The sequence below is a fragment of the Condylura cristata genome, unplaced genomic scaffold (assembly GCF_000260355.1).
Source record: "Condylura cristata isolate star-nosed mole 26May11 unplaced genomic scaffold, ConCri1.0 scaffold00005, whole genome shotgun sequence".
Classification (NCBI taxonomy): domain Eukaryota; kingdom Metazoa; phylum Chordata; class Mammalia; order Eulipotyphla; family Talpidae; genus Condylura; species Condylura cristata.
In genome coordinates, this window is record NW_004567106.1 from 18,889,195 (window position 1) to 18,904,108 (window position 14,914).

The 14,914-nt window shown below is 34.2% G+C and overlaps 1 protein-coding gene across 2 annotated transcripts in view; it reads right to left on the bottom strand.

Annotated features, from left to right (window-relative positions):
- Positions 1-14,914, bottom strand: part of AGMO (alkylglycerol monooxygenase) — a 284,977-nt gene that overhangs the window by 261,930 nt on the left and 8,133 nt on the right. For both annotated transcript variants that reach the window (XM_004676735.2, XM_012720743.1), the window contains exon 2: positions 1,042-1,323. In XM_004676735.2, coding sequence (XP_004676792.1) covers positions 1,042-1,167 — 126 coding nt within the window. In that variant the 5' untranslated portion in view covers positions 1,168-1,323. The remainder of the gene's footprint in view (positions 1-1,041; positions 1,324-14,914) is intronic.

The following is a 14,914-nucleotide window of genomic DNA, read 5'->3' on the forward strand; positions in this document are numbered from 1 at the left end:
AAAAAAATTATCTATTAAAAAAAATTTAGTAACAAATTTGACTATGTTTAACCCAGTTTAAAAGGCTTTCCTAAATTCTAGTTTTTCTAAGAATGATAAAGTTGAAGCAGTATTTTCTGAATACATCAGAGGATGCAATGATTTCAAGTGTTTTAAACATTATTTTAGGGGTTTTTTTCTATGCAGTTTTAAGACTCCCTCTTGAATAGACTTGATGTTACAATATAAAAAATATTAATTTATGGCATTATAGGTATTTTTTTCATAAAGATATCAGAAAGACTAAAATCCTTAGATGTGGGTTGCACTCATTTGGAACTGTGAGTTTTGAAGTTTTCTAAACTGAACTCCTAGAAACTTATTCTCTGATGTCATTTTTTTTTTTTTTTCTATTTCTGGTCTAAACTAGTAAGTGTTGTAGGAACAACTTTGAAGGGGTGGAGAACTTCAGTATTCAAGTTCTAATTCTGGATATTTCCACTTTCAATCATAGCCAGAAACCAGAAGTGAAAAGTGCCTCTGTACACTTCAGAGTTTCAAAGAAAACTTGGTTCAAGTTCAAACTTAGGAAATCAGAGTTGGACTCAGTCAGCTCTGTAACCACTCTGCAGAACTACTCTACCAAATTAAAGAGGAAACAGTTCCCTGGGAGGTGGTAGATGAGTTTACCTTGTGAAAATCAGATTGTTACTAAGCTTTCAGATATCATATAATCAATCAGTATTAGTTGTGCTATATCATATGATGCATGAGTTTCTAATAGCGAAAGCTGCAATGTCATTCTGCCCTGGAAAACTTGATTATATTCTGCAGTGATTTATCAGGGGATAGGAGCTTAATAGAAGACTTTAGATACTGTACAGAAACTTAACTCAAGAAGAAATTCTACTTTTGCTCCATGCCATTACGAAACAGTCATTGTTTTATTAGAATTTCAAAATTTGAAGCAGTAAAGTGAACGAACCCCAGAATGCTTTCAACTTACTTTTTATTAAGAAAAAAAAAAAAAAGCAAGAGCAGCCTCTTCCCATATAGTCTCACCTTTTTGACATAATCAGGCACTTCTTCTAGGGTTTGGAATGATGTTTCATTGGGCGTCATCATGTAAAACATCACGCGAATTCCCTGGGAAACCGAAACATCCTGTTGGGCTTCTGGGTTCTTCATCTCTACTCTTGTCTGATTCCCAGCTGGAGAATATTTGTGATTCAGTGTTTGAAGCCAGAGACTGAACAAAGAGGACGAGATGTGCTGCACAGAACAAGCTTTGTCAGAGAACAGCTAGCAACAAAGCTCTACAGAGCACACAACCAACAGCAGATCCTGTGGACAGAGACAGAAAATACTGGGATCAAGAACAAGTTCAGGGTTCAGTGGGCAAAGTCCCAGGTATAGGGCATGTGGGGGAGGGAAAGCTGAGGAATCATGACCAAATCAAACAGAGGCAGAGGAGTTTGGCTGTAGGCAAAGAAAATTATCATTGCAAAAAGAGAAACAAACAAACCAAAATCCATGTGATACTAGGAAAGGGGAAGTGAAAGTGATAATAACAGGTTAAAGTTCACTCTGGAAAAATGGGTGGTAGTTCAAGACTGAAATTACATGAGGAAAATTCATTTGTCCTTTCCCTTTTGAAACTCATATTGTATTCAAGTTTGCAGTCTCTCCACAGTCAGTTCTCCCTGAAGGAACAGCGTGTTTCAACTGCAATAAGATGAAATTTGAAAATCAGGAAAGAACTGAACATATTATGTAAACTGCCACCTATATTTCTGGATCTGTAGCATGTTAACTTCTAAATGTTTGTAAATCAATGTAGGGGTATTTGGCTTGTTGTGTGATCTGCAATGCTTAAAGGAATCTTGACTAATCACATTTGTATTTTTCTTTGCACTTACAGAGCCTCTGATTGAAGAAGCTGGCAAGATGTTTATCTGTTTTCCAGGCAACGTCACAGTTCTTTTACTGAACCTTTGAGACAGTCTAGATTTTTATCATTAGTGAATGTGTAGATATTTCCACAACAGCTTCAGCCTTTCCATTTAAACAACTATGATCACCCTTTAACTCCCACGTTATCTTTTTTTTTTTTTTAGTTTCTTTTAGATTTAAAAAATTACTACAGGACAGCTTTAGAAGGAACATGTAAATTATAACAAACAGCAGATTATTTACCTACAGACACTACTGACATTTTGGTAGAGGTATAACTGATGGAGGTTAGAACAGAAACACTGGAAGGGAGGTGCCACAAGATTAGAAATCTGGCCCACACAACGCCAAAAACTGGAGGCTGGTAGAGGGCTAACATAGCCATTAACCCAGCCACAAAAACTATCAAGACTACTGGAGGAAATGCAGGAGCACAGACCTGAAAGTGAAGATATGGAGATGAAGAAGTAAACAATTCACCCACAAAGATCAGCCCTTCCCAACTGAAAGGAGATGATAAATCCTGTTGCTGCTCCCACAAGGGTAGCAGTCTTCTGCCCACTTGTGACTAGGTGGGTGCTTCTTTCCACCAGCTCTCTCCCTCCGCAGGGCAGCAGCCTGGAGCAGCCTTCCTGGCTGCCCAAGACCTATACCATGTGGGAACATCTCTTGACTGACGTTTCTCAGCAGGGGCTGCTCTCCTCAAGGCTGGCCTTCTGCAACTATGAAGGCCTCTCGCAGCAAACTTGTCCCTTTCCAGGCAGCTCTCCCTGCTCACTTGCTTCCAGGCAAGTGTCCTTTACTCTTCTGTCCCTTTCCCTAATAAACCTGCTCTTCAAAATATAACTAATGTCCCTGTCTCCTGGAGAAACCTGCCTGGCAAATTCACCTGCAGCTGAAAGGGGAGCTCTGGGGAACCCTTTCCCAGAGTGAATCCAAGCATCCCACACTCCAAACCCACTGACTCCAAAAACTACATCATAATCAGTGTGCTGTCATGTGACACATGTGTTCTTAAAAACCTACCTATTATATAAATGCCACAGTAAAAAATATGGGATCTATGAGAAAAATGGGTTTAGGATACAATACTCAAAAATTGCATAATGACCCAAAGAAGAAAAACAGATCATTTCATGAAAATGTAGTGCACATGTATACATGTATACATGTATGTGATATGGTTATGAAATGCATATACTTGACAGTAAACATGGTGCTCTGTCGTGAAAGGACCAGCTATTTAGTCAAGGAGGTGAGAACTAGAAGAATTGCTCATTGTGATTTATTTTGGTGTATCACAATGTTTATCTAAAATGAGACAGAAAGCTGTAAAACTAAGTATGAACGGTGTAGCTCACCACAATACATCAATGAAATGAAGACACTGATGATGTTTACAGCATGCACATGGATGTGCATTCTAACTAGTAAGCCTCTTAGTTCAGTTGGGTTCATTCTTTAAGATTCTCCCTGTGTTTCTCACTGACAAAAATTACATGTGAATATTCTGGGTTCTGTGAGTGGGGTACTTCAGTCTCTCTGAGAAAGAATTCAGCAGACATTTCCATTCATATGCACATGCATGGTTATTAAGGGAAGGGGAAAAAGTAAAGAGAGACATCTGTACAGAAACAGAAGCACAGTCTTAAAACACCGTGCTGCATTTCGCCAGAGCAAGGGGTTTTCTTTTATAGCTAGTATTCTTTGAAAGAATTATTATAGAAATTACCATCTACAAGTAGGAATCTATTGGTTGGTTTACTGTGACTGATAATCCTTTCTGCACCCCCCCACCCCCCTCTCTCGCTGAGCCCCACCTCAAAGCCCTAGACACTTCCCTAGCCAGATTTAGGTTAAGATTCATTAATCTTCCCTGCCCCCACATCTGGTGTTTGTCCTTGTGAGACCTTCCATCCTAAATTTTTCTACTCTCAGCTTCCATCAAGCATGGATGGCAAAGTCAGTAAAAATCTATTGTAATCCTGTTAAAATAAATGTGCACTTTCAAAACAAATGTTATTATAGAACTGTCAAGACTATTCCCATTAAAATAAAAATATGAACATACATATTTCGTGAATGTGGTTATACGAGGCAGTGTTTTCTTATCTGTTTTTAAAACTTTTTGAAATTGCAAATGCAACGTATTATGGGGGAAAAAAACCCAAGCAACACAGTGGTGTATAGGCATACCAAGGATATATTTCGGGTGTGGTTCCAGACCACTGCAATAAATCTAATATTGCAATAAAGTGAGTAACACAAATTTTTAGTTTTCCAATGCAAATAAAAGTTATGTTTATACTACTCTACAGTCTATTATGTGTGCAATAGTTTATGTCTAAAAAAATGGACATAATTTAAAAATATTTTATTGTCAAAAATGTTAACCATTTGTTGCAAAAAATGGCCTGATAGACTCTCTTGACTAGTCTACAAGCCTTCAGTTTTTAAAAAACACAAAAGCTGCCAAGTGCAATAAGATGAAGTATGCCAGTATAAAATAAAAAGTATCAGCATCCCTTCCCCTCAACACATTCACAGATCCCTTACTCAACTTCGCAAGATCAACTTTTTCTCATGGGTTTTTCGCCATTTCTGTTTTTTTTTTCCAAAGGTTAATTATTATCAGTTTATTATCATCATGTAAATGCATTTAACCATGAATATGTTTTTTTTTTATAACGGACCATTATAAAACTAGATATAGTAATTTTCATTCTGGGAGTCAACAACTTACCAGGAACATTCTTCCACTCAATACAGATTTCTTTCTGTTATCAAAAAGTAAATCATTCCTATGAAATATTTCATAAGACAAAATGACTAAAAATGAAAGTGCAGTTACATCAATTTATATGGAAAAATTTTGAACGTGCCCAGACCCACAAAATAACCTACTAAATCCTATCAAATAAAATATAAAAGAAAATACCACTAATACACAGAAAAGCAGAACCCTAGAAAGGAGCTTGGCACTGCTGCTCTCAAGAGTATTTGCTGCTTTTAGTGACGTCAGTGACTACTGCAAAGCAAATGCTGATGATGTTCTTTTATTCACATTTTGTTATGAAAGCAAAAATATTCTGTGCCCCCCCCTCCTTCTCTCTTTCTGTCCCCACTCCAACCCCACCTTCCTTCTCTTTTAATTTCTCTTTTTGAAGGGATGAGCAGGATCATGCCCCTTCTGGTGGCTCCAGAAATGTGTTTCCTGGTATCCTGCCAAGTGCCCTACATCTTCTAGCCAGTATCACATCAACCTGGCTTCTCTACTGTAATTATGTCTGTATTTTTGTATTCCTTTTGGTTAGCAAAAACAAAACTAAGGTAAGCTATGAATGAAAGTGAAAGTGTATAAAGCAGGTAATAGCGATAAATGGTTACACAGAACTGCATTTTACTGGCTGCAAAAGTGTGTGTATGTGTTTCAAGATGGAAACAAAACTATTTGAAGAATTTAAGGAATCTGAGCTTTAATACAAAGTATTAGTTATAAAAATGGTAGACAGAAGTAAAAGGCCAAGAATAAAGAGGCAATCTAGGATCTATTAACAAAAGTTCACTAGTATCTCATTTTTACTCTTGTAACATGATTACAGATATGTTGTCATATAACAATTGTAACTTTGTTGTCTTTAAAGGACAACAGTGGAGGATACAAAAGGAGGACAAAATAAAGCTCTATGTTAATAGAGCTCAGTGGCTGGGAACATCAAAACAGTAACGATCCATTCTAGAACAACCATGAGTTATGGAGCAGAACACATAAACGCACCCAAGCAGAGATCCTGGGGAATAGATAATAGGACTTCTCTTGTCAACGATTGCCCCAGCAGTACTTTGTATTAGCCGAAGAGAGGCAAACATTAGTTGAGACAGGGCCCTAAACAAAAAGCCTACAGAGGACAATGCTACAGATACACAAAAAGGAAGGAAAAGAGTCGACCAGGAACCAGTACATCATCATAACTTTCTTATCTGTTTTCCACTGTTATGCAATTAAACTTAATCTTCCATATAAACAATAATTTTTATGCAGCAATGACCATCATGGGATAAATATCTTGAATATCTGTATACATTTTTCATTAAATAAGTTCCTGGCAATGGAATGTTGCTGAAAGGTATGCAAAAATTTATACTCTGATACTCACTGCCAAATTCACCACCAAAATCGTCTTTAATTCTTGTTAACACTTGCTACTATCAAATCTTTAGCAATGTTTAGCAAATAAAAGAGTGAAAAATGGCATCTTGTTCTAATTTGCATTTCCATAGTGACTCTGAAAAGTTTTCAATACATTTATTAGTCATTTGAGTTTTTATGTGTACTTTTTTTAATATATGTTGTACATTTATTGTATTGTCTTTCTATAATGATTTATAGACTATTTGTGTTCTATATAAGTATATACTTTCCTCAGATGCAGGCAAATGTGCTCTCATTTTTACTCTTGTAACATGATTACAGATATGTTGTCATATAACAATTGTAACTTTGTATGCTGTTATTTTGTTATTTCTGCCTTAGGGTCTTGTTTATATGTATTTTCTCACTAGAATGCTATAAAAATAATCTATGTTTTCTTCTAGAATGTTTACAACATCTTTTAGCTGTTTTTCCTTTGATCACCTGAAGTTTATTAGCTTTGTCTGTGGTATGAAGTCATAATTTTTATATCATACACCCCCTACTTGGCTTACATAGATCACAATGTCTCCCATAGTTTACATCTGCATCAACACTTTCTTTCTACTCTATTTATCCAGGTATTTCTATGCTCGCCATTCAGTCCCACTGATACATGCCTATTTTTGTGTTGGTATCATGTTGTCTTAATTACTGTAGACTCAGAATATATCCTGGTAACTTGCAGAGCAAGTTCTCATTTAAAAAAATTATTTAAAAAAAATGTAAACTATTTTTGCACATCTGTTGTAATGGATCTATTTAGATTAAACTTGAAAGAATTCCATTGGCATTTTAACTAGAACTATATTAAACTCATGGACTGATTTAAAAGAAATGATGTCACAAGCACTCAATAAACTTGTCTGGAACAAATGAACATATGTACTGCAATCATTTAAAGTTAGTTCTGTATTTAAATGATACCAATGTTTATTGTCAATTATTGTATTCCTTATATTCCCCATTCTTTTTTGTTTTCTTTCGTTGGGGGGACAGAATGTTTACTGATAAATGGTTGTGAAGCTTTATTTTTTTCTAGAGTTCACATATATATTTTCAGATCTAGCTACATTTTTTTTCCATAGGTATATGTTTTAAGAATAACTTGGTTAAATATAAAATCTCTAGTTATAAAATTGATCCTCTCCAAACTCAACAGAGACAAAGAACTTTGGAAATCTGTCAGGTGAAGTAATCTGAACAGAATAGAGGATTTTAAGGTTAGATCTTGCACAAAAAGAGGAAGTCTAATATTATCCCATATATCTATCTGTCCAAATATATCTGGCAGACCTCACTCCAAAGTTTCCTAGACAACAGGGACTTCTGGAAGTCCTTTCATTTATCTAATTAAAGCAGAAATTCTTGGGGAGAGCCTGATATGAAAGACAAATATCCCATGAAATGAAGAACGTGGTACTCTAAGTGTTCTCATTTGCAGATTAACACAAAAGACCTCAGAACTTTTTTGTATTGAAAATACAGGAAAACAACAAATTATAAACATCAACAAACTTGAAAACTGTGCACTCAAGAAAGAAACCACAGTAAATTGAAGAAGTAAAGATTAATATAAAGCCTTGTCAGCTATAACAGAGAATTAGAGTATAGACAGGGACTAATAAAGATTAAGAGATCACTCCACAAAAGAATAGAGGGCTAGCACCTATAATGAAGGAGAAGCCACTATCACATATGAATGGGCATTGTAGAATCCCTGGGCACTACAGCTCACTTCCAAGTGAGCACATGTGGCTACAAAACTGTAAGTTAGTGAAGAAAAAGAAAAAAAAAAAACTTAAATGCCTGGTTCATTTTCACAGATCAGGCAATTAAGCAAAAATTAGACATGACAGAAAATAAATTGATCACAAGAACATACTTTAGTAATTATAAAGTATTCATCAGAGTTTCTTGCATACGTGATACTAAGTCTCAGTGTATGTTGATAAAATTTTAACCATACAAAAACAATTTTCTAGTAGGTCCTTATTGTGCAGAAAGGAAAGTGGGAGAATACAGTTTTGTATTTTACTTTAGCAATTAATATTTCAAGCAAATAATAGCTCTGAGTTCAATTAAACTTTCTTTTTCTTACCCAAGAATACTCTTAGCTGAGAGTAATTCAAGAATTACTCGAATAATTGTACACTCCTGAAATTAATTTTTGTCTGTTATTTTTTTGAAAGAATTATCTTGAAGGGGTAAACCATATTAAATCTCAGATTTTAATCCTCTTTTATTTGAAGGAAACTTACTGCTATTGTATTCTTGCCTACTAGTTCTGTTTCATTTATATTTTTTACACTTTTTCAGGAATGTGATTTATCTATTTATCAGATCCCATTTGTCTTCTATATTTGTATATTACATCTGACCATCTTTTACTGCTTAATACTCTGATTTGTTCCAGCCTATCCTTTAGGTATGTTTTTCTTCTTTTTATTTCCACTTTGAATTCTACAATGACATTATTTGTTTTATTAATGTTTTTTTTTAATGCATGTTGAATGAATGTTTTGAAAACCACAAATTGAAGGACAAAGTTCCAAAGTGGAAGATATTTTGGCTCTAAATCAGTATTTGGAAAAAAGCCACCCAGGAATAAGAACATTATGTAAGCAAAACTTAAACTTGAAATATGTTTTGTGTTTTCCTTGTTATTATTTGAGAATAATGTATCCCAACTAATATAGACCAAAAAATGCACTGGAGAGTTTTGAACAGTCAAACCTGGTGTAAGTATTAAAACCATCAGTTTGATTTCTGTATGAAGAATACTTTTTAGAGGAGGAGAATGAAAGCAATGGAATGTTTAGAAATGATTGATGTAATCCATGCACTACAAGTTGATGACTTTCATTAGGATAGTTGCAGTGGGAATACTGAGAAATGGGAAGATTCTGAATACATTTTGATGGTAAACTGACAAGTTTTACTAACGTATTGGGTGAAGGAATATGGATAGTTCAAAAAATTGATTTTAAGTACAGAAAAAAATGAGCTGTTATTTACTACTACCAAGAAAAATTGGGATTTGACTATAAACATGATATAAGATGCCTACAGAAATCTAAAAGGAAATGGTTCAGCAATTGGATATATAAGTCTAGAGTACAAACCTCGAAACAGGGGAATTAGCTATGAATAAAAGAAAACATACTGACAAGATAGAACTACAAGTCAAACATTAGGAATATTTCCATGTTCAGAATCTTAAACCAGTTCATATGCATAAACAATACTTATTTTTAATTTGAAAACCATGTATGTTGTACATGGTTTAAAATTTATTAGTCTTGTTAGGTAATCAATCTCTTTCAGAGTTAACTATATCTATTTGAATTTTACTTCAAATGATTACATTGCTATGAACAAATTCTTGCCTTTTACTTCTACTCCTAATTAAGACTTTTGATTGTTTATTTTATATTGTAATACCAGAAGTAATCCACAAAAATTACCTAAAATATCCTTATTGTCTTAGCAGTGGTCCATATGCAACTAGGCTCTAGCTTCTTCAATACTATTATCAAATGGATACAAAGTGGGTAAAACTAAAATTCTATAATCTCCACATTACTATGACTAATCTCCATATAGAATTCAAACGATAGAGCCTATTCTTCCTATACTCGATTTATTATCCAGTATACTAAGTTTTTATTTAATATATTCACATTATAAGTATACAAACGTAAATAAAATGTATTTAACATTAAGAAACTAACAACATGTTTTATAAAAGTTTACATATCTAGCAATCTATGAGTGTTCCAGTTACTTCCTAGTAACTTGGTATATGTCAGGCTTATTTTTAAGCCTGTTTTTATGATCTGTTTTATATCAAAATGACTGAATAATTTGTAGACTACTGTGACAGTAATACAAAATTCATTATTTTCTATCCTATTTTATTCCAATATAGTTAAGCCTATTTTTTAAAGGAACCTCGCTATGTGTTAGCAAAGTTTTAATACTGTTTTTAAAAGTTTGATGCTTTCTATTAATATCATTCATTTAAAAAATGGCACCTTATGAAACATAAATCAATCTCTGTTTTTTCAGATCAGATCTAATTACTTTTGGCGAAGTCCTTTCCACAACTTAGATGGCAAACATCAGGTAACACATGATCTTTAAATAAATATACAGTACATACTTGAGTTAAGAGCATGAAACAGATTGCATTCACAAGTTATTTCTTTAAAAATGCCAATGAGTTAATACAATTCATTTTTAAAGGTAGTCAGTGCCAAAACAGTAACTCAATGTTCTACACACATATCTGTGTCAGAATCCATGTAACATACTCTTAATAGGATTGATTTTGAGTCAATGTTGGAATTAATCCAAATGCACAGTGTAGAAAAGAATGTTGAAGATATCTAGACTATTTCTTGAAATAGCTTTATGTGATACTCTACAAAGTGAAGAATTTTGCCTTGAAAATACCAAGTAATACATATATCTCTTAACACTAATCTTGTATGTTGTAAGTATCTTAAATGTTCTGGGAATTCTGGAAGCAATATATTTTCATTTGGTCAACTTGCAGTTTCTCAATTGCAATTTACTATAGAATTCCTGTAAGTCTAACTTTATACAAAACCACTAAGATTGTACGCCACATGGTTTGGGGACTGTTACTCTAATGCAGGGGCCTTTGTAAGCCCCATTATCTCTATTGGGGGAAAAACAGACTCTTATCTGTGCTAATGGTAATTAATGGCCATGATTGGGGGCAGGGAGGGTGAATCACTACAAAACTTGCATATAAATGAAAAAGCAAATTTAGTTAGCATTTTACACACATACAAAAGTGTGGTTCTAATAACACCAGATCACACAAAGTCCTTTTCCTCAAAACACATCCCGAGAACTCTGGCTCTGATGAAAGGAACTGTGAACCTTATTTATGAAACAGACTTGCAGCAATTCATTGCAGACATAAATCCAGTTCTTATCATTTTCTAGGACATATGGTTCAGAATTTCTCTTGTTTCTATACCAAGAATAATGTGTTTCTCTTGAATAGTATTTGTGTTATTTAATTTTATGGATGCTATGAATCACCTACCTCATCATGCCTCCCACTTTAGATGGTTTAATATGTAACTTAGTGCCAAATTTAAGACATAAATCTAGCAAGTGTATAGGATATAAGGTGTGGCATACTGAACTTATTCATGATTTCCATTGATACTAGCCCATATTTTCTATGTTTAATTTTTTATCAACTATATTATTCCACTTTATTAAGTAAGCTGTAGTGAGTGTATTGGTATAAGACATTTTAATTTCTTTGTGTCATGAGGTAAAGAATATCTAAGTGGCAATAGATCATTTAATGAATGATAAATAGCTATTTTCTAGATAGTGCCTCATTTTGATACTGTAATGAATCACAGTTCTGTTGCTATGACCTAGTCAAGTATTCTTGTGCCCAAATGTAATCTGAAGTATTAGAAAGATTTTTTTGTTCATCTTCATAGTAACATATTGAACATCATTGCCATCTACTCTGTTCAAAGGAACGATCAGATGCCCTATGATCTGCTTCCTGTTTTTCCATTCATGAAAAATCTATTATTGTTCTTCAAAGTAAATGAGGATACTTCATACAGACATAACCAAAATCACATACTTCCTGCACCTTCCCAACTAAAACTACATCAAAAATTAAAATTTCTGTTCTTCAAATGTCACGTTGAGAAAATGGAAAGTTAAGCACAGACTGGAAAAGATGTTTACAAAGCTAATGTTTAACAAAAGTCTTTGATTCAGAAAAAAAAATCTAAAAAGCAACCAAAATTTAAAAAAAAAAGTCAAGATTTGAACAAACACTTGCCCAAAGATCACTAAGACATTAATAAGGATGCCAATACAGTTCAATGTAATTAGTCTTTAGGGAAATGTAAATTAAAACCGACACATCTATTAGAATGAATAAAACTTAAAATACTAGTGATAGTGTCAGGATGTGGAGAAAATAGAACCCTCTTCACTATTGGAAGGAATAGAAATGGTGCAAATCATATGTAAAGTTGTTTGTTTCTTTCAAAATTATATATGAACTTATCTTATGATCTAGTCATTCAACTTCTAGAATTGTAACTAAGAGAAATGGAATAATATATCCATGTAAATACTTGCACATACATGTCCATAGTACATTTATTTGTATCTATAGCAGGCAAATACTACTATTCCATGTACGCATTAAATAACCCACCAAATATCCCCATTTTCACATAGGCTCCTGGGAATACTGGGTTGCTATCAAATTTTACTACACAGTTTATAAGTGGAAGCTGGCAAATAAAATAGGGAAAATAAACATGTTGCCATCCCCAGTCTGAGCAACAACCAAAGCCAGGAGCCTGGTAAGGATGGAGGCCCAGCTAGTGCAGGTGCCGCTGCCATGTGGAGGCATGGACAAACAGACATGTGCTTATTCACAATAGCAGAAGAAACTAAACCAAACTGGCAAGTTAGGCCCAGACTGAAATTCAGTCAATCACCATGTGATCAACTTTCCATCTATCAGAACTATACTGCAAGAAAGCCCAATTTGCATAAAGCAGAATGAGCCCCAACCTTTTTCCCTAAATAAATATAGTCACAATATAGTCTATGGACCCTAGGCCAGAGTTCAAATGTTCCTTCTTTATGTATCCACCAGACTTCAGTATTGGATGAATAGCTGTAAATTAGAGGCTTTAAAATTGCTGTTAGAGCAGAAGAGCTGTAAACTAGTTGTGGTTTTAAAGCCAGCTGTGAGGAGGTTGCTCTTTCACTAAAAACAGTGTGCCTTGATGCGTCCATATTTCTTGTGTCTTATATGAACAACTCCTGTAGGTTCTAGTAGCAAACAAATGTAGTGGATTACCAATAGAATTATTTTGAATAATATAGGAAAAATGATAAAATTATTTCAAAATGTCCCTTCCAGTTGTAAAGTAGCATCATTTCATTCATAAATTTTTATTTCAGTAATACTGTCTACTCAGACACACACTTTATAAGTTGCGGTAAAAACAAAAACAAACAAACAAAAAAAAACCTTGAAAACTACAGTCCCCAATCTGACATCTTTCCATTTCTACTTATACTACTTACCAGACTTCCTCTCTGGATCATTATAACTTCTGTCCCACCTCCCTGCTTTCTCCCATCCACTTCAAATTCACTGCCCACACAAGCAACTAGAAAAATCTTTTCAGTATGTTAATGATTTCAATTCTTTTTCACCTAAAAACCTGTATTTTGGAATAAAGCAAGTACACATCTCTGTATACACATCTTCTCTGGGTTTGAATCTATCACCCTAGCTGGCTTTTGCCTGTTTTGCCCACCCCTTTACTTCACTGCTGTGATCATTCTGTACCTAAACTTACCTCAGCAGGTTGGCTTATTTTTACCTCTGCCTTGAATAACTTGGAAGCCTCCCAGCATTCTAGGATCTTTTATATAATTCACAGTATAGATATGTTTGTCTTCAAGTGGTCCTATTCGAATACAAACTGCCTCCTGGATTTTGTCACTGGCATACTATACATATACATATACACACACATATATAAATACACATATGTGTGTATACATATATACATGTGTGTACATATGTATATGTGTGTATGTCTATATCTTGGTGTCAAGTATACATACATACATATATGTATATATGTGTATGTGTATATGTGTGTGTATACACACACACATATATACTTGATGTCAAGTTATACACACACACACACACACACATACACACACATATAACTTGACATCAATAGTAGTTCATCATGGTTTTTCCCCTGCAAGCCACTTTCACAGCACCATCATTAAAGCTGTGTACCTTTCCTCTGACCTTACCTAGAGTTTGGATACCTCCTGAATTCTTTCTTCTCCATATCTTGCTGATTTTTCTCCTGATACTGTTCAGATAGAGATTTTTTTTTTCAAGCAAAGGGTTTAGTCTATCAGTTTTTCATGTGGGAGGGAGATAAACAGGAGGAGGAAAGAGGGTAAAAAGGAAAAAGTCTCAGGATTCTCAACTTTCTATTACTATATTATGTATAACATGTAGTATGTATGTTAACCTTGGGGACCACACAATGCCCTACTGTGTATACTCATGGTTTGGGCAGTTAAATACCCAGAGCATCGTGTAACAGGCTAGAGGCAGGTGAGCCCAAAGGTAAAGGGAGCCCATTTCACAATTTCCAGCTCACATTAGTGCTAAACTATAGGTGAGACATCTACTTTGTGTAGCAAGGCTAGACTTTCAATAATTTTTAAATCCATTAATACACAATTTATAATTTACCTTTTTGATATTCTTTTAAGAATATTAAGAAATGTGTGACCATGTTATTTAAACTACCATCCATTTTAAATAGTTTTGTGAAGTTTACTTGTAATATTCCTTGAAAACAGTATGAATCTTTCTTAGAGGTTGTGTCTCAGAAGGCGTATGTGACAGTTTATATCCTTAATTCTTGTCTCGGTAACACCTTACATTTCTGAGTCTTCAAATACATAACTATGTGTTATCATTTTTGAAAAGTCAACATATCTTCAATTATTAAAACATCTGCATACCTGCTCCATAGATGTAAGATCATCCAATTCTATTAAAATTTCAAATGATAATGTGCATAATGACAAAATATCTGTTTCTGTTGTATATACTTATTATTTTGAATTCCTATGCTAACTGATACTAAAGGAAAAACACTGACAGTGTTACAGGGCAAGGAAAGGGGCACCACTGAACCCCAAAAC